Source organism: Lissotriton helveticus, chromosome 6 (genome assembly GCF_964261635.1).
Source record: "Lissotriton helveticus chromosome 6, aLisHel1.1, whole genome shotgun sequence".
Lineage (NCBI taxonomy): Eukaryota > Metazoa > Chordata > Amphibia > Caudata > Salamandridae > Lissotriton > Lissotriton helveticus.
The window spans coordinates 1413839733-1413862555 of record NC_136067.1 but is presented as its reverse complement, the minus strand read 5'-3'; the positions used below and the strand labels follow the sequence as shown (position 1 = coordinate 1413862555).

At 51.0% G+C, this 22823-nt stretch overlaps 1 protein-coding gene across 1 annotated transcript in view; it reads right to left on the bottom strand.

Annotated features, from left to right (window-relative positions):
* Positions 1–22823, bottom strand: part of SOS1 (SOS Ras/Rac guanine nucleotide exchange factor 1) — a 780124-nt gene that overhangs the window by 32729 nt on the left and 724572 nt on the right. Inside the window, exon 20 of the mRNA XM_078649204.1 lies at positions 18295–18562. Coding sequence (XP_078505330.1) covers positions 18295–18562 — 268 coding nt within the window. The remainder of the gene's footprint in view (positions 1–18294; positions 18563–22823) is intronic.

Sequence of the window (22823 nt, the reverse complement as noted above, 5' to 3'; positions counted from 1 at the left end):
GGAGTGCGCCCCCCCAGCCGTGGAGAGACGCATCCGTCACAATAGTTTGCGTGGGAATGTCCTTGTGGAAGGGAACCCCTCTCAGGAGATTCTCCGCTGAACACCACCACTTGAGAGACTGACGAGCATGCAGAGACAGTCATATCTTGTCGTCCCAAGATCCTTTCCTCTGATCCCACTGATCCTCCAAGCACTCCTGCATTGGTCTCATGTGCAGTCGTGCGTGTGGCGTGAGGAAGATACAAGAGGCCATCGACCCCAGTAGAGAAGACACCGTCCTCACTGTTGTAGATGGAGCAGTCATAAGAGCCTAAGCCTTCCGAAGGAGTGATAATCGTCTCTCCTCCGAAGGAGACACGCTTGCTGACAGCGTATTGATGGAGGCTCCCAAGTACTGTATGCACTGGACCGGAGTCGGGACAGACTTGGACATGTTGATGTGCAAACCCAGCTTGTTCAAGAGAACGCACGTCTTCCGGAAGTGCGCTTGAGCTTCCGTGAAGGAGGAGGCCTTGATCAACCAATCGTCCTGGTACGGGTAGACAAACACCTTGTTCTTCCTTAGGTGTGCGGCTACCACTGCCATGCACTTCGAGAATGTCCTGGGCGCAGACTTCAGTCCGAATGGCAGTACTGTGTACTGATAATGATTGGCGCCGACTTGGAATCGCAGGAACTTCCAGTGTTTGTGTGGAATGGGCACATGGAAGTATGCATCATGTAGGTCTATGGCACACAGCCAGTCTCCCTGTTGCACCTGAGGATAAATCTGATGCAGCGACAGCTTGCGAAACTTCTCTCTGCGAATCCATTTGTTTGCTTGTTGCAAATCCAGAATGGGCCTGAACTCGTTCTTGTCCTTTTTGCGGACCAGGAAGAACCGGGAGTACAGACCTCTTCCTCTTTGAGACAGAGGTACGTCTTCATTCGCCCTTTTCCTTAACAGGATATCGGCCTCCGCCTGGAGTTCGCGCAGCTGAAACTGCGAGCTGACCGGAGGAATTGATGGAGGCGGGCTGGTGAACCGAAGACTGTATCCATTGCAAACAATATTCAGCACCCACTTGTCCTGAGTAATTTTTCTCCACTCTGCCAGAAAAAATTGAACGCTTCCCCCCACCGGAGCGGGTAACGGATGTAGGGGAAGTAACAGCTCAGGGTTGAGACCCGGCCGCGCCCTTGTTCGCTGTAGAGGACTGCTGATCTCCTCTACCCTTATGGCGCTTCTGGAAGGGCCTCCTGAACTGCTGCTGTTGTTGCTGCTGCTGTCCCGAAGCCTGTCCTCGCCCTCGGCCCTGCGCCACGAACCGTCTCTGGAACGGGCAGTAGGCTTTCTTTTCTTTGGGCTTCTCCAAGCCCACAGCCGTCAGAGTCTCGGCCTCCGCCTTCATGCGGGCCATCTCATCATCCGCATGTTTTCCGAACAGGGTCTCCCCCGAGAAGGGCAGATTAGCCTCTCGCTGCTGGGCCTCCGCCTTGAGTGATGTGAGCCTGAGCCAAGCATGGCGACGCTGGTTGATCCCATGACAGTAACCATGGGCCGCCAACAGAGAACCATCCGCCGCCGCGCTGATAACCTGGTTCGAAACCAGCATCCCTTCCTTCAGGATTTCCATGAAATCTTCCCTCTTATCTCGTGGCAGGAGTTCCGTAAACTGCTGGAGAGATTCCCACAGGAAACGATCATACCGCCCCAGCAGAGCCGTATCGCTAGCGGTCTTCATGGCCGTAGCCGCCGTCCTACAGGCCTTCCAGCCATTAGTCTCGATCCATCAGCTCTCCTTATCCGGAGGCACGGTAGAAGACGGAGAGGTAGAATGTTGTTGTCTGGCTGCCGTCACTATAACGGAGTCCGGAACAGGGTCAATCCTTAGAAAAGCCGGGTCGGAATCCGGAGCCCTATACTTCTTAAGCAGACGGGATGGAGCAGCTCTCGTCACTGCAGGCGTGAGGAACAGCTTCTCCACTGGCTCAACCAAGCCTGGCACGAGCGGTAGTAGAGGGCGAGACAAATGCTTCTTGTGAAGTGTCTCAAAGATCACGGACGTCGCAGGTGTGGGAGCTGTCACCGTGATTCCTAATTTTGCCGCACCCCTCAGGAGAACGTCCTGGAACGTGCTGATGTCATCCACTGGAGACACCCTAGTCCCCGGGGAGTCTGACAAGGTCGGGGAGTAGGACCTGGTTCTGGAAGAGTCCTGGCGGGACCGTGATCCGCGCCTCCTGTGGCGCCGTCTTGACCTCGTAGAGGATCTGTGACGACAGCGCGACCTCCATCTCCGTCCGGAGCGGGATCGCGACTTCCGTGGCTTTGGTCGTCCTGCCGGTTCCACCGGGACAGGAGACTGTGGCTTGGATGGGCCCCTCGGCCGAGGGGTCCCCTTCGGAGGAGTCAGGTACCTGGGCAGGAAAACCGACCTCGGAGGAAGCGGGGGAGCATTGTCAACCGGCAGCTGAGGTTGAGGCTGAGGCTGGGGCCGAGGTGGAAGAGGAGGCGGGGTAGGGACCCGCGGAGGAAGTCCTCTCGGCAAAGGAGGTGGAGGCGTCACTGTCCCCGGCTTAGGAGGGGTATACACAACGGAGTACACCAAGCCCGGTGACCCGCCCTCCTTATCAGGCTGGGATGTGGGAGAGTCTCTCCTAGGCACTTGACGCCTGCCAGACTGACTCCTGGCGCCCAAACTCCTTCTGCGCCGTTCCTGCGCCGAAGAACGGCGACCCGACGGCAAGCGTCAGCCCCTCGACGTGGAACTGCGCTTCCTCGACGGCGAACGCCTGTCCCTCGTCGGCGAACGCTTCCACCTCGAAGGCGACCTCCATCGCTTCGACGTCGATCTCCGTCGCCTTGACTTCGATCTCCTGTGTCGCGACGGCGACCTCCTGTGCCTCGACGGCGATCGCCTCTTCGACGCGGAGGATCCCCTCGACGACGACCTTCTCCTTTTCGCCGATGGTGAACGGCGGTGTCGCCACGACGGCGAGCGCCGACGCCGGGCCACCTGTCGACGTCGAGTCCTCGACGCCGACGACGAAATCGTCACCGGTGAACTCGACGGCGGTCTGTTCAGATCCCTCGACGTCGAACGTCGACGCCACTTCGACCCAGAGACCTGGGGAGACAGGGGAACAGACTGTAGTCATCCCTCTCGACGCTGTAGTCGGTGCAATCGACGGAGAATGGGGACGCTTGCTGGACTTCCTGCCTCTGGGGGGCCCCCCAGAGGCCTCAGCACTGGCAGATGGCACCTGCCCAGACCCACCTCGTGCTTGCAGTCTTCTCTCCTCCATGCCTTGGAGCCTGATCTTCTTTCTGTCTCTCAGGGTCCTGGTGGTAAATCCCTGGCAAATCTCACACTCTTCTGGGTTATGAGAGGAGGGAAGGCAGAGGATACACACTTCATGTGGGTCAGTCTTGGCCTTCTTCCTGGAACACTCCGGGCATTTGTCAAATAATGCTGGCATATTCGACAAAAAGACTGCCCCAAAAGCACACCAAAGAAGAAATGAACAAAGCACCAAAAACACTTGAAAAAGTGAGAAAATCACAAAAACAAATCCCAAAAGTGAGAGCTCAATGCTCCAGGGTCCTGCTAGCAGGAGCCGGAAAAAAGAACTGAAAGTAAAAGGGACCTGCAGTGCATTCTGGGATACTGTGAAGTTCTGGAAGGTTCTCTTAAAGGCACAGTATCCTGTTTTGAGCCACATAACGGCAGAATATGGGGCTTGTCAGTCCAGGTCTTTCTCTCCATCATTCCAGAGGGTTTTTGCTGCTAAAGCAAGGGAAATCTGGACAGGCTTTGCTGTTTGTGGATTTTTGGTGGAATTTCTAGTTGAAGTACTGGACAGTGTAGCCTGTGGATATAGGTTGCATTATCTGTCTTTAAATTCTCTCTTAAGTGTCTGTGCAGTTTTGCATTTTTCGACACTTTAAGAGATTATTTTTGATTGCTCCGGGGTCCACGCACATGGGTGGGACTATTCGAACAAGTTACTTACCTTCGGTAACGATATATCTGTAAGAAACAGTAGTTAGTATTAGATTCCTTACCTTAGAATATCCCCAGGCGTCAGTCTGGATCCGGAAACTTTTGCGTAGCAGTACCCCTGCGCGTCGGTAGGCGTCGTCTGCAGGCGTCCCCTGCGGCTCCGCGTCGTCGGCGTCGTGCGCCGTGATGACGTCGCTGGAGTATATAGACGCTGCCTCCGCGCGCTGACGTCAGTTCTTTGCACACAGCTTTTCCGCGCCAGAACACGCAGAGCCATGTGAGAACCAACACTGGTGCCATGTGAAACTAGGGCCCTGAAAGGGATGTCCTTAACCCTAGGTATCAGTTCGCAGAACGGGGAGGATGGGTGGGGCGGTAAGGAATCTAATACTAACTACTGTTTCTTACAGATATATCGTTACCGAAGGTAAGTAACTTGTTCATCTGAAAGAAACAGGTTAGTATTAGATTCCTTACCTTAGAATAGATACCCCAGCAATACCAACCCCGGTGGTGGGTCTGCGAACCAATACAACCTACACCAGAAAATCCTGGAGGACCGAACGGCCAAAGAAGCCATCCCTCCGGACTGGACTGTCCAGGCAGTAGTGCCTCGCAAAGGTGTGCAGCGAGGCCCACGTAGCCGCCTGGCAAATGTCCTGCAAAGGGACTCCCAGGCCCAGAGCAGTAGTAGCCGCCGTGGCCCGAGTGGAATGGGCTCTCAGCCCGACAGGAGGCTCCTTCCGAGCCAAAGAGTAGCACGCTTTGATGCACAGGACGACCCACCGGGAGATGGTTCGTTTCTGTACCGCCCGTCCCTTCTTCTCACCCACGTAGCCAACAAACAGTTGGTCATCCACCCGGAACTGGCGTGTGCGATCCATGTAAAATGAAAGCGCACGTTTTGGGTCCAGACGATGGAGCCGATCCTCATCTTTTGAAGGATGCGGAGGCGGGAAGAAGGAGGGTAAGGTGATGGACTGCCCGATGTGAAAAGCAGAAACTACTTTGGGCAGGAAAGAAGGTCTAGTTCTCAGAACCACCTTGTCTGGATGAATGGACATGAAAGGAGGTTTGACAGAAAGAGCCTGGAGCTCACTCACTCTCCTGGCAGAGGTGATGGCAACCAGGAAGGCCGTCTTTAAAGTGAGGAGACGGAGAGGACAGGAATGAAGCGGCTCAAAGGGAGCGCACATCAAGAAAGTCAGAACCAGGTTCAAGTCCCACTGAGGCATCACGAACGGAACAGGTGGATACATGTGCGTGATGCCCTTCAAGAATCTCGTTACAATAGGGGACTTGAACAAAGATGGCTGATCAGGTAGCCTTAAGAAGGCGGAAAGGGCAGAAAGGTAGCCCTTGATAGTGCCCAGAGCAGAGCCCTGCTGGGCAAGAGAGAGAAGGAAGAGGAGAACCTCGGAGAGAGGGGCAGAAAGGGGATCCACAGCCTTTGCTGTGCACCATGCCACAAATCTGTTCCACCGGCAGGCGTATACCGACTTTGTGGAGGGACGCCTGGCTGCCAGAATCACATCACAGACTTCAGGAGGCAAGTCAAATGGCCTCAACTGTCGCCGCTCAATCTCCAAGCATGGAGTTGGAGACTGGACAGGTTCGGGTGGAGGACCGTCCCCTGCTGCTGTGACAGAAGGTCCTCCTGAAGGGGCAGGCGGATCGAGGGACCGACTGACATGCTGAGTAGCTCGGGATACCAGTACCTTCGAGCCCAGTCCGGAGCCACAAGGATAACTTGGGCCCGGTCGCGCCTGATCTTCTTCAGCACTCTGGGCAGAAGTGGTATAGGCGGAAAGGCGTACAACAGACCGCAACTCCACTCGCGCCGAAAGGCGTCGCCGAGCGAGTGCCGTCTTGGAAACTCCAACGCGCAGAACTGATGACATTGCGCGTTCTCTTCTGTGGCGAATAGATCTAACCAAGGATCTACCTAATGCAGAAAGAGACCGTTCGCCACGTCCGAGTTCAGACGCCATTCGTGATCCACCGAGCACCGACGGCTGAGTTCGTCCGCCCTGGCGTTCAGAGAACCTGCCAGGTGTTGAACCGTCAGAGTCACGCCCTGACGTTCCAGCCATTGCCAGAGGCGCAGAGCCTCCTGGCAAAGGGTCCACGACCCCACTCCGCCCTGCTTGTTGCAGTACCACATGGCGGTGGTGTTGTCCGTGAACACCTGCACTACACTCCCGTTGACAAAGGGGAGGAATGCCTTCAGTGCTAGGCGAATCGCCCGCAGCTCCAACATGTTGATATGGAGCCGGGACTCCGCCGGAGACCAGATGCCTCTGATCTCCGCCTCTTCCAAGTGGCCTCCCCAGCCCTGGAGGGACGCGTCCGTCACAACTACGTGCTCCGGTTGGGGAAGGGAGAGGGATCTGCCTCTGACCCAATCGCGGTCCGTAAGCCACCACTGCAACTGTCTCGCAGTGCCCTCCGAGATCAGGACATGGTCGGATAGGTTGCCTTGATGCTGGGCCCACTGAAACTTCAGGTCCCACTGCAGAGCCCGCATCCGCCACCGGGCGTGATGCACCAGAAGGATGCAGGAAGCCATCAGCCCCAGCAGCCGCAGCGTCAACCTGACCGAAACCCGGGATAACGGCTGAAAGATGGGAATCAAAGCCTGTATATCCCGGACTCGCCGTTCCGGAGGATAAACCCGAAACTGCGCCGAGTCGAGAACCGCTCCGATGAAAAGGAGCTTTTGAGAGGGACACAGGTGTGATTTCGGCACATTGATGGAAAACCCCAGCTCGTGCAGGAGGTCTGCCGTCATCTGAAGGTGGTGGACGACTGTTTGGGGCGAGCCCGCCTTCAACAACCAGTCGTCGAGGTAGGGGAAGACTGAAACCCCTAACCGGCGCAGATGAGCTGCGACCACCGCCATCACTTTTGTGAACACCCGTGGGGCGCTGGTAAGGCCGAAAGGGAGCACGATAAACTGAAAGTGCTCGTGGCCTACCGTGAACCGCAGGTAACGCCGGTGGGCCGGCAGGACGGGGATGTGAAAATACGCATCCTGCAAGTCCAACGCCACCATCCAGTCTTGCGGGTCTAGAGCAGCCAAGACCTGAGCCAAAGTCAACATCTTGAACTTCTCCTTCCGGAGGAAGCCGTTGACGTTCCGTAGATCCAAGATAGGACGCAGGCCCCCCTTGTCCTTCTTGGGTACCAGAAAGTAGTGGGAATAGCAACCACACCCTACTTCTGGCCCAGGAACGCGCTCGATGGCCCCCTCGGCCAAGAGGGCCGTAACTTCCTCCTGCAGAAGTGTCAAGTGGTCCCCCGACACACGGTGGTTCTGCGGTGGCATGGCTGGAGGAGTGGTCTCGAAGGGGAGGGAGTAGCCCCTTCGGACGAGCTGCAGCACCCACCTGTCCGATGTGATAGTGCGCCAGCGGGAGTGGTGATGGCGAACCCTGCCACCCACTGGCGTCACATGGGCCTGAAAGCTCGGACTAGGAGGATTTGGAGGCTGCTGCGGGGGGAGGTGTGGTCTGACCTCGCCGCTGTCCCAGCCCGCCTCCACGGCGGAATCCACGGCCGCCACCGCGTTGAGAAGTGGTCTGCGGTGCGTGGCTGGCAGCACGTGTGGGACCGCCCCTTCCTTGGCCACGAAAGGAGCGAAACGAACCCGTTTGCTGGCGCTGGGTCGAGAGACCCAAGGACTTGGCCGTGACCCTGGAGTCCTTGAAGCGCTCAAGCGCGTTGTCCGCTTTGTCGCCAAACAGGCGACTGCCATCGAACGGCATGTCCATCAAAGCATTTTGGACATCCGGTGAGAAGTTGGCGGATCTCAGCCAGGCGTGGCGACGAATCGCCACCGTCGTGGACATCGCTCTGCCCAGCGAGTCGGTCGTATCAAGACCACACCTGATGGAATACCTCGCCGCGTCTCGGCCTTCAACCATAGCCTGGCCGAGCTTGTTCCGTACCTCCTGCGGGCATTGCGGCAGACACTCCGAGACCGTATCCCACAGAGAGTGGGTGTAGCGGCCCAAGAGGCATGCGGTATTGCAAGACCGCAGTCCCGCACTCAGGGACGAGAAGACCTTTTTGCCAAACTGGTCGTACCTCTTTGATTCCCGGTCGGGCGGGGCCGACGGGAATGCGGATTGGGATGTTGAGGCCTGGATCACCAGACTCTCAGGGGTGGGATGGGTGGACAGGAACTTAGGGTCGTCCGAACACGGACGGTGGCGCCTGGCAATGTTCCTATCAACAGGCGAACCTGAAGCGGGCCTGGACCACGTGCCCAAAAGAACGTCCGTCAAGGCTTCATTGAACGGCAGCAGAGGCTCCTGTGGGCATCACTGCGGTTTGAAGACCTCGGTGAGGATGTTAGGCTTCACTTTTGCGACGGGGAGCTCAAGGCGCAAGGCCTTGGCAGCCCTCATCAGCACCACAGAATAAGCAGCCCCAGCCTCCGACGCCACAGTGGGAGGCGAGACAAAACCAGGGTTAGGAGAGTCGTCCAGACCACTGGCATCACCCAAGTCACCTGTCCAGTCCACGTCGTACTGACACTCGCGTGACAGAGGGTCCTCAGACCCCTCCCAACCCTCTCCATAATCTTCATCACCATATTCGGATTCAACGATGTAGACCGGCTCCTCGGGGTCAATGGGCCCCATCGGCGCCGGACTCTGCGTCGGACGACGCCGGTCCGACTCCGCGTCCGGAGTTGGAGAGGGAATGGGGGTGGCGCTGCCCGGAGCCGGCGCCGGAGCCCCGACGCCAGCCGGAGCCGGCGTCGGAGGCACGGCGCCGCGCGGAGGCGGCGCCACGGGTTGCCCCGATGGAATCGGCGCCGGAGAGCCCGGTTGACCAGCCGGCGTCGACCCTGAAGGGCCCAGCGGCGCCGGGGCCGGAGCACCCGACGGCGTCGGGGCAGGAGCACCCGAACCGCTCGGGCCCCCGGACGGGACCACCGGGCCCGCAGGCGCCGTAGGCCCCGTCGGAGGAGACAGCGCCCTCATGGCCATGAGGAACTCCTCTATCTCCTTGCGCGACGCGCCTTGCCCAGGGACCGACGGGTATGGAGCAGGCAGCGTCGGCGACCCACGCGGGGCTGGGGCTACCCGAACCCCCGGCCGCGTCGGGGGGAGTCGGGGGTGCGATGACGACGCCCCGACTTCTTGTGTCGCTAACCTGAGGAACCGGAGGAATGGTGACGACTCCCGGAGCGCTCGTGGCGGCTCCGCGACCGTTCTCTCGACCGCTCCCTCGACCTCCGGCCGGACCGGGACCGCTCCCGGCGCGGGGCCGACAGCCGGAACTCGAGCAGCTTGCGGGACCGCTCCCGTCTAGCCTTACCCGTCAAGGCCCGGCAGTCGACGCAGGACTCCACGTCGTGGTCGGCGCCCAGGCACCGGAGGCAGAGTCGATGGTGGTCGGTGACCGACATCAGGCGGTCGCACCCGTCACAATTTTTAAAAACGGGCATCCTACCGGCACCTACAGAGTTAGAGTAATCAAAAAACTTTGGTCAAAGACCGGAGTACTGCTCTTCGGATCTGCGCTAACTGGCGCGGAAAAAAGAAGAACTGACGTCAGCGCGCGGAGGCGGCGTCTATATACTCCAGCGACGTCATCACGGCGCACGACGCCGCGGAGCCGCAGGGTACGCCTGCAGACGACGCCTACCGACGCGCAGGGGTACTGCTACGCAAAAGTTTCCGGATCCAGACTGACGCCTGGGGATATTCTAAGGTAAGGAATCTAATACTAACCTTTTCTTTCAGATACTAGATTATGACTATACACAGAGATCCCCTACTACAGAACCCCAAATATGATGGTTCTTGTTGCCTAAGCTCTACTGACGACGGATAATGATCCAGAAACAGGTGTCTAGAGATGGCAAGCACACTTGTGTAATTATTCGAGACTTTTCTGCAAGCACACATGCCTGGTTGAACCGCATTGACCCCAATCCTCAGGGGCGAACCCGCTGGGAGGTGAAGCAGTGTGCTCCCACATTTGTTTCCTGTTAAAAAGGCTCCCTCGAGCCGGTTGAGCTGACAAGCTCGTGGAGAGGCACCTGCGCGCCTGGAGAGGTACTGTGACCCGAGAATATTTTGGCAGCCTGCTCAGCAATCCCAAATATGATGGTTCTTGATGCCTAAGCTCTACTGACTACGGATAATGATCCAGAAACACGTGTCTAGAGATGGCAAGCACACTTGTGTAATTATTCGAGACTTTTCTGCAAGCACACATGCTTGGTTGAACCGCATTGACCACAATGCTCAGGGGCGAACCCGCTGGGAGGTGAAGCAGTGTGCTCCCACATTTGTTTCCTGTTTAAAAAGCTCGCTCGAGCCACTTGAGCTGACGAGCTCGTGGAGAGGCACCTGCCGCCTGGAGAGGTACTGTGACCCGAGAATATTTTGGCAGCCTGCTCAGCAACCCCAAATATGATGGTTCTTGATGCCTAAGCTCTACTGACGACGGATAATGATCCAGAAACACGTGTCTAGAGATGGCAAGCACACTTGTGTAATTATTCGAGACTTTTCTGCAAGCACACATGCTTGGTTTAACCGCATTGACCACAATGCTCAGGGGGCGAACCCGCTGGGAGGTGAAGCAGTGTGCTCCCACATTTGATTCCTGTTTAAAAGGCTCCCTCGAGCCGGTTGAGGTGACGAGCTCGTGGAGAGGCACCTGCGCGCCTGGAGAGGTACTTTGACCCGAGAATATTTTGGCAGCCTGCTCAGCAACCCCAAATATGATGGTTCTTGATGCCTAAGCTCTACTGATGACGGATAATGATCCAGAAACACGTGTCTCGAGATGGCAAGCACACTTGTGTAATTATTTGAGACTTTTCTGCAAGCACACATGCTTTATTGAACCGCATTGACCACAATGCTCAGGGGCGAACCCGCTGGGAGGTGAAGCAGTGTGCTCCCAACATTTGTTTTATGGTGTGTACAGTATGGTGGGGGAAGCACCGCCTACTTTCCAGCCTTATTTTTGATTGGCTTGAATCACAATTTCTGCATACGGATTGGTGCTTTGCTTGTTAATCCCGCCTCCTGACGGGCATGTCGTTATTTTATCCTTAGAGGTTATCGCCCCCTTTAATAGAAAAACACTTTTGTTCCCCTGCCTCTCCCGTTCCCTCCTGTAGTACGGAACTTCTTACACCACAACCAGCCCCACCCTCCCGTTCGACCCTTCTTTTACGCCCGCACTTCTGTGTAAAATGCAATAGGGTTCGCGTAAATACGAGCCATATTGCATTTTCAATGATTGTTTTAAAGTAGCGTGCATTAATATGCGTGCAATACCTTACATAGTACGCATGCGCGCCACATGAACACTTTGTGGCCATGAACACGGAGATTAATGATAAAGGGAGAAGACGTTGATCGGGGGCTATGAAGGGATCAAAAAAGGTAAGGGCTGGGTGTTGTCGATAAGGTGCAACATGCTTTATGCGTCTCTGGCTATGAAAAAAGTTTCAATCTAGCGTGTCTGTAGTCCAGCAAAACTAGTGACTGATGTAGTGATTTATGTTCTTGCTATCGACCTGCGTAGATGCCTGTGCTTGAACTGCGCAATAAATGTAATTGCTTTTAAATGGTGCTTTTAAATGGTGGTGTGTGCGCGGCTTGCAGGGCAGTAATCACTGTACATTCGCTGTGAGGCACTAGAACACGGCCGGGCTTGAGCGAAGGGAAATGCGCTGGACTATGCTCCGAGTGTAGGCCAGGCAGGGTGGAGATACGGCAGGAGTTGAGTCGGGGGCGTGGGCAGCCACTCATTGACCTAGACTAACCATACCTGTCAGGGCCACCCCTAGCATGAGGCCAGGCGCGGGCTCCCAGGCTGACTGCTAGTTTCACAAGAGACAGTGAGGACGCTCAGAGGAATTCCGTTCCAGACAATTAAGGGAGTGACAGCCTCAGCAGGCTGGTGTCCCGCGTTGAGCAGTATCCTTTCCACCCTAGTGTAGATAACAGCCGGGGGAGCAGCGGGCAGCACCAGCTGCAGCGCACACACCTCCCAGCACCGATGCACACCACAGACATAGCGCCTGACCTTGTGGCACATAGAGCTTCGGATACAAGAAAGAGCGGGGACTATGGCTTACGCGAGTTGGTGGAACACCACGGTAAATGTTTGCTGCATTCTTTTTATTTGCTGTTGTGTTGTTTGGCAGGCTTTCTCCTCTTGGTCTCTGTGGGGGTTACAACGAGAACAGATTCATGCCTGGAATGTGAGCTCTGTATTCTCAGGAAAGAATGCCTTTCTGGGCTGAAGGTTTGAGTATGTGTGCTCGACCCAAGCAAGCCAGCCCCTGTGCTAAAATCCAGCACGATGCCGGACTAGCTGTATTTGATTTATTTTATGTCATGAAGAGTTCGGGCACATAATTAACCAAGCAGCTCTTATAGACACCTTACCCGGGATAGCTTCGGGGGCTGGTGCAAAGCTGTATGAAAAATCCGCTCACATTACATTATATTATTACGTGCAGAAGCACGCCTTCGGTTTGGTGTTTAGAGGGTATAACATCTGCATTTTTGGGAGAGTGACGTCGTTTGCCAGGCCAGCAGACTCTCCCAGCCCCAGTCTCTGGACTACAGAGTCAGCCATGGGCTCCATTATTTCTCAAACAGTCTAAGTTGAATAAATGTGCTTTTCATCGTTCTTTTACATGTCTGTGCATTTATTTCCAGATCATCTAAGTTTTTCTGCTGTTTTCACTATTCCCCATGTGTATTAGTTCATAGGCTCTCTCTAGCTTTTTCTCGCCCTCCTCCTCCTCTTCAAACTATGCCTGACTCTAGATCAGAGGAATGCTTGTTTTGTCACATGTCACGGCGCTGCTACTAGATGCAGGAGTGGGTGGCAGAAGTTGGTAATCACATTGGAACGGTTGAATGAGTTTTATGAAGTGATTGTGAGGAAGAGAGCGCCTTGTATGTGAAAGGGGCAGAGAGACGAAGATTTTCCTAATTGAGAGCAATCTAACATTTTAGAGACAAGAGCCTGGGATTTTCCCCACAGGGAGGTTTTAAAGTCAGTAGTGTAGCAAGTTTACCATGGGCCATGGTGCGAGAAATAAAATGGCCCGACTGCTGTTGGGGTAGTGAAATATAACAATTATCAGGGTTCAACGGGTCTCTCGGGCACTGAGTCCTGGTGCAACAGCACTTGCTGCACCAATGGGAGCTACACCCCAGTTTATAGTCCCCCTGGCTAGAAAGGGGAGGCCCCTGACCTGGGAAAGCTTGCTCGGAAATAAAAAGCAAGTAGAAAGCGGTGCAGGGCTAGGAAGGCGGATAACAAGTCTGTGAGCTTGTTAGGTTGTTTAGATTATTTGCTTTGTCAATGGAAGTTAGTTGCATATCATAAATAAGCACCATATATGGCTTTGATGTATACAACTACAACGAGTCTCTTTGAAGTTGTCAAGGGCAGTGAAGGGTGGTACTGGTAGAACAGTAGATGTTTCAGCACCCAGGCTAATGAGCTGCATAGCTAAATACATACAAGGTCCCAAAGGCGAGACCAATTGCATTGCAAATGCTTGTTTTTATGGCCTTGAGTTGAGCTGTGTACTTTCCCTTATCATCGATGATGATTCCCAGGTACTTGTAATTTTGTACAGCTTCCAGCTTACATGAAGCCAGATGCCATCAAGGCTGTGTCTTTTTCTTGCGCCAGTTCACACAGAGAGTTTTAGTTTTTTCTCGGTTAATGTTGAGTTTGTTCTCCTCCAAATACCGAGGTGTAGTATCAAGCAATCGCTGTAGGTCCACTGATCCGGCTTATGAGTACCAAGTCGTTTGCGTAGAAAAGGTTAGACAGCTGGAGGCCGCCTATTTTGGGAGCGTGCAAGTTGTTATCATTGAGGGAGTTTGAAAGCTCTGCCATAAAAAGATTAAAGAGTAGCAGAGCAAGCACGCAGCCTTGTTTTAGTGGTTGGGATCTTTTTTGTCATATGGTCTCTTGTGCCCAGTTTTACTTGCACCCAGGTGTTAATGTGCAAGAGCATTAGTTGTTTTAGTAGTAGTGATGGAATGTTCAGTTTTTTTTGTTTTTGCCACAATAGGTTCCAATTTATATGATAGAATGCTGAGCTGAAATCAATGAAAAATAGATACAAGGGCTGTTTTATGGTAAGTGTGGCATCCATCATTAGTGAGAGGGCCATGTTGTTGGTGGTAGTCCCCATGTTCTTACAGAAACCTGTTTGGTCAGGATTGCAGAGATTCCAGTCTCCCACGATGTTAGTTCTTGTTGGAGCAATCCGGCGTAGTATTTAGCTTCGTGGCAATTAGAGCTACCAACCGGTAGTTTTTTGGGTTGTCCCTGTTGCCTTTTTTGTAGATGGGGGAGATGATTGAACCCCTCCATGAAGATGGTATCGTCAATGAGCACAAGATTGATTCAAAGGTCGGTTTCAATACAGATGCCCAGTAATTTGGGTCTTTTTTTTTTAATAGTATGGGCAGGGTCCCATGGCTCCTTCGCGCCTTCCTTTTGAAATTCTTTTGCAGATTTATTCCCTTGTAATGATAAGAGGCTGTTCTGAAATTGTGTTAGAGAGTATTTGAAGTGTTTGAACATCGCCTTCGAGCAGGAGAATTTCCTTGTGCGGTTCGGTTACACAATCTTTGTTGAAGTGAGTTTGCAGATGGGTTGTCCAAGCCTCTTCTGTTACGTGAGAATTGATGCCTTGATTTAGCGGGCAGCCAGAAGGTCACATCCTCTCACCTGATGGTACTTTTCAGTTTTGTAGAATGCCATTTGGTCTGGCATCTACTGCTTCTGTCTTTCAGAAGATTATGGTTTTTGCCAAGACTCTCGAGGAACATGACAGCACTCTCAGAAGTGATTTAAATGCCTTATGTGAAAATGGTGTTACTCTAAGTGTTTTTGCAGTCAAGAAGATAGAATATCTTGGCCATATCCTGTCTTCTGAAGGGGTGAAACCTAAACAAGGATTGGGGGAGGCAACTGTAAAGGCTCTGCATCCCGAGGACAATGATCAACTTAGACCTTTCCTAGGAATGTGTGAGTTCCATTCTAAATTTGTAAGGAATTATTTAGATCTAACCAAGTGTTTCAGACACTTGAAGAAAAATACAGGTTTCACTTGGTCAATGGTTTCCCAAAGAAATTTTGATATGACCAAAGAAAAAATGATTTCAGCACAAGCACTTCAACCATATGTGGCTGGTCGCAGGATTTTTTGTAACTGTGGACGCAAGTGCGTACGGAATCAGCGCCATACTTTTGCAGAGTCATGGAACAGAATTTACCATAGGGTTTCCATCTGAGGTGGAAACCAGGTACTCTGTGATCGAGAAAGATGTTGGCTTGCACCTGGGGAGTTGAACAATGTAAGCCATAAACGGACCATCACCCCTTTGTGGACATTCTGAATGGGCACAAAGCTAAGAAATCAACCAATAGACTTGCTAGATTAACAGTCAAATTACTTGAATTTTATTTTGATGTGGTGTATATCGCTGGAGGCCAGAATGGTAAAGCGGACTGTTTATCAAGAATACCTGTTGTTGACTAAGTGGAATCTAAGGAAGAGGAGGTAGAAGAATGCATAATAGCTTTGATTGAGGATCATGCTGAATGTGGCAGTGTGCAGGAATTGTGTGACACAGTTAATAAGGAATTGGATCTCGTGGATGTCATTAAATATGTTTTGGAAGGTTGGCCAAGAGGAAAACAAAATTGAAACCTACTTTACAACCGTACTGGAAGGTGGCAGATGAACTGTCTTGTGAGAGTGGTGTTCTGGTTAGAGGAGAAAAATTAACAGCTCAGGCAGGCCATTTGGGCATGACTGCTACCAAAAGACACATTAGAGCAAGGTACTGGTGGCCATCCATGGACAGACAAGTTGATGAAGTAGTCAAAGGGTGTGCTCAGTGTTGTATTAGTGACAAGCACTTGGTGACCTCAGTTCTTCAGCCTAGGGTTGTAGTGAGTCCAGATAGTGTGTGGAAGAAAGTATCAGTTACTTTTCTGGGTCCTTACATGTTCTCTCTGTACAGATTAGCTATTTCATTGTATTAATGGACCAGTTATCCAGATGGGTTGAGGTTAAAGGTGTGGCTAAACCAAACACTGCCAGTGTACTCAAGTTCTTCGAGGAGGTATTGTATAGGGAAGGAATGCCACCAGAGGTATTATCCAATAACTGGGTGCAACTCACATCTACATTTATGCAGGAGTTATTTTGTAAAAATGGCATTAGACATGTTCGTAAACCACCGTATTGCCCTCAATTCAATGGAAAAGAGTAGAGTATGTGCAGAGTGCATTTGGATCTGGAGTGGATTGTGCCGATGCCATTAGGGATATTATTTGGGCTTATTGCACTACTCCACATTCAGTTACAGGTAAGGTGCCTTGCAAGGTGATGAGGAAGTTTTGTCAGCTCAGGTCTTTGTCCAGATTGGATCTTGGGGGTGATCAAGAAGGAGTTGGATGTTAAAGTGTTGGCTGGAAAGGCCAAGGCAAAATGTGATGAGGCTAGTCAGATCAGGATGAGTGAATTAGAGAGAAATAGTAAGCGCAAAAATGCTGGAGTGGTTGCAGGTTGGTGACTGAGTTCGGGTCAAAGATCCTCTACTGTCGAGGAGACCAAATTTAGAGCACCTGTATATGTAAAAAGGGTTTGTGGAAATTCTGTACAGACAGCTAATGGACAGTGATGGACCCAGTCTCGTGTGGAGAGAGTGGATAAGAACATTACGGAGGTAGATGGTGAGAAATCAGTTTGTGAAGAATCTAGTGTAATCAAAAGTGTTTCCAAGAGGAGCAATAATCTGGTTGCGTTACCTAAAAGGAGTTCTTGTGTCAAGAAAATACCTAGAAGAGTTATTGACTAAGTTTTGCAGTTTGTCATTGTGTATGTGATGTTTATTTTTGGTGTTCTATGTGTGGTCTATGTGTGTGGTTTTCTTTGATCTTATTTGTTAAGTTGTGATTTGTTTGTGAAGGGGAAGATGTGTTGTATGGTCTGGTGCAATGTGCAGGTGATGGTGTATGACATGTTGGGGGTTCTAGAGTGTTAGAGGAGTCTGGAGAGAGGATGAGATAGGCAAGATGATTGGGATATGTGGTCGGCTCTGGGGTTCTTAATCCTTGTAATTTGTGGATCTTGACACATGCTGGACGCCATCAATAAAGATTATTATACTACAAAGCGGAGTGGATCTGGTATACAAACTTCACATATTGTTGGTCCCCTAGCCCCACCCATAGTTTCAGGGAACAGGTTGATCCTTGTGGTAGCGGACTATGCCACCAGGCATCCTGCGACAAATCCAATTAGGACAGTCATTGCCCCTGCAGTGGCTAGAGCCCTCTTTGGAATCTTCACCAGAGTTGGGTTCCCTAAGGTCATCTCAGATAGGGATACAAATTTCATGTTCCTCTAACTGAAGACAATGTGCGAGGAATGTGGTGTGACTTACAAGCTCAGCACCCAATTTCATCCCCAAGGAAATGGATTAGTTCAGAGGTTCAAAAAACCCATAAAAGGCATGATCATGAGTTTGCTTTAAAAACTCAGGAGGAGATGGGATATTCTCCTCACATGCCTACTGTTCACCTACAGAGAGGTCCCTCAAGAAGGAGATGGCTTCAGTTCCTCTGAACTACTCTTTGGACACTCTGTGAGCATCTTCATCATCCATCATCATTTGCATCAGGTCCACTTCTTAGGAACCCACTGCAATGCAAACTGAGTGCCTAAAACTGTTTGAGGGCTGCTTCTTCTGTGATAGTAACTGTTTCTAAGGGCCTTGCTGGTCCCCCTGGCTAGCTACCTACTGCAGTTGTTCACCCCAGGTACTTCTACTCAACCGCATTGACACTTTTCTAAGTTCTTCTAAACAAAGAGTTTTCCAAGTGCTACATTTGCCCAGGCTTGTTCACAGTGGAGTAAAAATATTTTAGTTGTGCTGTCTATTTTTATAAATTGGCGTCAGATTTCTTGTGTCGTGTTGATTTTTTCTTCTACTGTTTTAGTGGTGTTTACTTGCTTTACACTAGTTCCTCTGTATACGCCTTGCTGCTCAGTGCCACAGCTACACAGGGTTAGACGGAGGGTTTGACGGACGAAACCTACTGGACCTGAAGGGGTTGGCAAGTGTATTACACAGTGAGGGTGCACTACCACACCATATAATACACTCCATTTCCTCACAGCATACAAAACCATTACATGAATGTATTTTACAAGTATAGAATACAAACATGTTTGCAATTTTTTCAACAACATTTCTCAAATGTAACTTACGTGAATGAAAGGGACTCGACGGATCAGAATCAAATACACTACACAGATCAGTAGTACTGGATGTAGCAGAAGCAGGTGGTGGTGTCAGTGGAGTTCGTGGAGAGTTTGGAGCAGAAGCTGTGCTTTCCATCTCACTCTCTGGGATGCGACTGTAACTAATTTTCCTCAGCTCCTGCTGCAGAGGTGTGGGGTGTTGTTTCACAGTGCCTGGTCTTGGATTTGAAGGGCGAACACCAGGAGATTTTAAATTATAGGTATACCGTTTTGGCTGCAAAGACAGAAAATGCTATGAGACAGATTTAGTCCTGCAGGAAAAATCTTTTTCCTGTTTGAAATGTAATGTCCATGGATCCACATGGCTTCTTTCAGCAGGTACGAGTTTCCTGTAAAAATTAGTGTTTAAAAAAATGCAGCACAACAATTACCTACATTTTCCTATCATAAACAATCTTGCCATATCATACTAATGAACAAACTTTCTTTTAGTCATATCTTGCAGAATAAGATTATTTAAGTGACACTGCTAAACTGCTATCTCCTCTGTAACACCTGGTATTCTTCATGGACTCCCATTCTTCGTTCAACAGCAGGTTACAAATATTACACATCACACTCTTTCACCACTACAAGTCATGCAAAACATTTATATATTGTGCACTTTGAAATTTCTTTTGGGTACTTCATATAAATAAGTTACTTACTGTAAGTAGCAATCTTTGTCCTGGATGTTATACATGCCAATTCCTCACCTTTTGAATCTTCTGGAAAAAATAATTTACAATACCGTTCCTAGTGGTAACAGGTGGCATTGCATGGTTTCAGAAGTTTCCATGGACAGGACATCAAAGTGTCATTTAAGATGCCACCCTTCGCACTGACATCAGTTATCATCCTTTTTTCACACCCTCAGAAGCAAACGACTTTAAAGGTAATAAGAATTAAGGCAGTGCACTCAACTGACTCATGTTTGACCCCATTATCAAAAAAATGCTAGACTACTTCTCAGTGCAGGATCTAGAGTAGGTAGGTGTTAGATTTGGGGGTCTCTAGTTGGCATAGGTAGGTACCTGTGACAAATAGGGACCCTGGCATCTAGTCAGGGTAAGGGGGTACACTCCTAAAATAACCCCTGCTCACCCCCTTGGTAGCTTGGCACGAGCAGACAGGCTTATCTCAGAGGCAGTTTGTAAAGCATTTGTGAACACATACAGTAACCCAGTGACAACACTACAGATGGACACCACACAAGTTGTAGCATAAAAATAAGTATTTTTATATAGACTTAACACAAGACCACAAACGACAAAAATTCACAATACTGTACTTTAAAAATGGAAGAAATAGCTTGGCTCTCTTTAGATGCGACACTTTAAGTTCAATGTATGTACCTTTGGATGTGTAATGCTATCCAACGAAAGTGTTGCTGGGAAGGTGATGCGTCGGTTCCTTACGCGCAAGAACAGTGATGCGTCGGTTCCCTACTGCTGCGTAGGGGACGGTGATGCGTCGGTACTTTTCTGCATGGGGAAGTGATGCATCGGTTTCTTACTGCGCTTCCGTGGCAATGTAACAAAATGGCGTCTTCTACTTGATGCGACAACGATGTGTGCACGCCCGACAGCCGTGTGGCGACTCAACGAATCTTTTGAGCCACGACAAGCCCTGCGACAGGCTTCTCAGGTGATGAGACAACGGCTGCTGTGACGGCGAGACTTCTCCGGTGATGCGAGGCGCTTCGGTGATGCGACAGCTGTGACACCCTTCTTCAGTGATGCGATGACAGCAGCTGCGACAGGCTTCGCCGGTGATGCAACGGCGTCTGCGACACTTCTCCGGAGATGCGAGGCGCTTCTGCGATGCGACAGCGGCAACAAACTTCTTCAGTGATGCGACAACCGTGGCAGCGTCACGCTTCTTCTTCGTGAGTCGTGCTTTCTTTTCTTTGCGACACGCAGTCCCGCAGGAGGCCCAGCACAATAGCAGGCACTTTAAAAGGACTCAGGGGAACTAGTTGGAGAAGTATGTTATCCCTGATACTTTAGCAGAAGGCAAGCTCAATTTCCAAGCCCTTGAAGAGCCTTTACAAGTTGATGAAAGTAGCACAAAGTTATTTTCTCCTGTCTTTGGCAGTCAAGCAACCACTGCAGGTCAATCCCCCCAAACAGCACTCAGCTTAGGGATAGTCTCCTCCTTCAGTTTCTCTCTGGTTCCTCTCCTCAGCTAAGGTTCTTCTTGTTTCCCAAAAGTGATCTTAAGTTCTGGGGTCTGGGTCCCCCTATTTATACTAACAAATCCTTTGTCCTCTGAAGGCAGAGGGTCCTATACCCAGTCCAAACCAGTTCTGTCCAGTCCTGGAGCACTTTATTGACAAGACTCCTTTCCTTTGACAGTGTGGGTCAGGGACATCAGACGCACCACAGGAGGTGGAGCCAGCATTGTGGAAGGCAGGCACAGCCCTATTCAGGTCCCAGGTGCAACTCCTCCCTCCCATCTAGATGCAGATCTCTCGATTCACCACTGAGCTGACTGATCCGGTCTCCTGGAATCCCCCCGTCACTCAAACTCCAGATAAGGAATACACAACCTAGCAGAGGCAGGCTTGGATAGTTAGGCAAGAAAACGCCTACTTCCTAAAAGTAGTATTTTCAAACATAGAATGTTAAAACAAACTTCACTAAAAGAAGTATTTTATCATTCTGAGTTCAGGCATACTAAACTCGTATTTCTACCTAGTTCCCTGAGTTAGTTAGGATTATAAGAGGTTATAATCAAACTGCCCTTTCTGGCCTATAGGGAACAGGTAGCCTTTCAAAAGTGATAGGACATACCACACACATCAGGGCATGTCCTACCTTCTACCTACAATGCACCCTGCCCTTGGGCCTACCATAGGGGCGATTAATATGCAGAAAAGGGAAGATTTAGGGACTGCAAGTGGGTACACTTGCCCAGTCAACATGGCAGTACCAGACTGCACACAGGCTCTGCAATGGCAGGCCGGAGACACACTTTACAGGCTGCTTCCGGGGGTGGCACAACCAGTGTTGAAAGCCCACTAGCAGCATTTGATTTACAAGTCCTAGGTACACGCAGTGCACTGTACTAGGGTCTGACAAGTAAAACAAACCAGCCAATCATGGAGTCACTAATCCATACATCAATTTACCATAGGAAGCACTTGCACTGAATAGCAGTGACAGTGCCCAAAGCATCTATAACCAGCAAAAACACATGAGCCAACAGCAAAAGATGGAAGGGAGACCTACGCCAATGGTGCCAGGTCTAAGATGTGTCCCCTCCAGCTGAAATTTGGGGAGAACTACCCTACCTCCTGGAAGTTCTCATCACTAAGGCGGAAAAATCTGGACATACCATCAGCATTGGCGTGTTCTGTACCAGGGCGGTGCTCCACCGTGAAATTCATCCCCTGTAGGTAAATGGACCACCTCAACAGCTTTGGATTCTCACCCCTCATCTGCATCAACCATCTGAGGGGCCTGTGGTCTGTCTGAACCCAGAAGTGAGTCCCCAACAAATATGGTCTCAACTCCTTCAGTGCCCAGACCACAGCAAATGCCTCACGCTCAATTGCAATCCACCTCTGTTCCCGTGGAAGTAACCTCCTACTGATGAATGCTACGGGTTGATCTAGGCCCTCCTCATTTATCTGTGACAAAACAGCCTCCAAAGCATGCTCTGAAGCGTCTGTTTGAACGATAAACTCTTTTGAGAAGTTGGGTGCCAGGAGCACGGGCGCCGTGCACATGGATGTCTTCAGGGCCTCAAAAGCTTTCTGACAGGTGTCAGTCCAGATCACTTTCTTGGGCTGCTTCCTGGAAGTCAGCTCTGTCAAGGGTGCAGCAATGCTGCCATATCCCTTGACAAACCTCCTATAATACCCAGTGAGTCCTAAAAAGGCTCTCACCTCTGTCTGGGTCTTGGGGGGGTTCCCAAGCCAGGATGGTCTCAATCTTGGGCTGTAGGGGCGCCACCTGGCCGCTCCCAACCTGGTGTCCCAAGTACACCACGGAGCCCGATCTGGCACTTACTCGCCTTGGTCGTGAGGCCTGCTCTCCGCACCGCCATCAACACTTCCCAGAGGTGGCGCAGATGTTCTTCCCAACTGGTGCTGAACACTGCAATTTCATCCAGGTAGGCGGCACTGAACTGTTCCAGACCAGCCAACACCTGGTTGACCAACCTTTGAAAGTTGGCAGGGGCATTCTTCATCCTAAAGGGCTTAACCCGGAACTGGTAGTGCCCATCTTTATTTATTTATTTTAATCTGAAGGTTTTATAGAGCGCGAACAAGATCCTTGCGGATATGAGAGCGCTTTATATTAAGCACGGCAAAAAAAAAAAACTAATAAATGCAGGTACATCACGTATACAAAACATCTCATGCAAAGGAAAGCAATAGGGTACATAACAGCAACATACCAATGAATCAAGTCAAGGGCAGATAAACTGAGTGGGATGTTTAGTTGGACCCTTGATATAGTAGAATTACTAGTAAGGGTACAATCGAT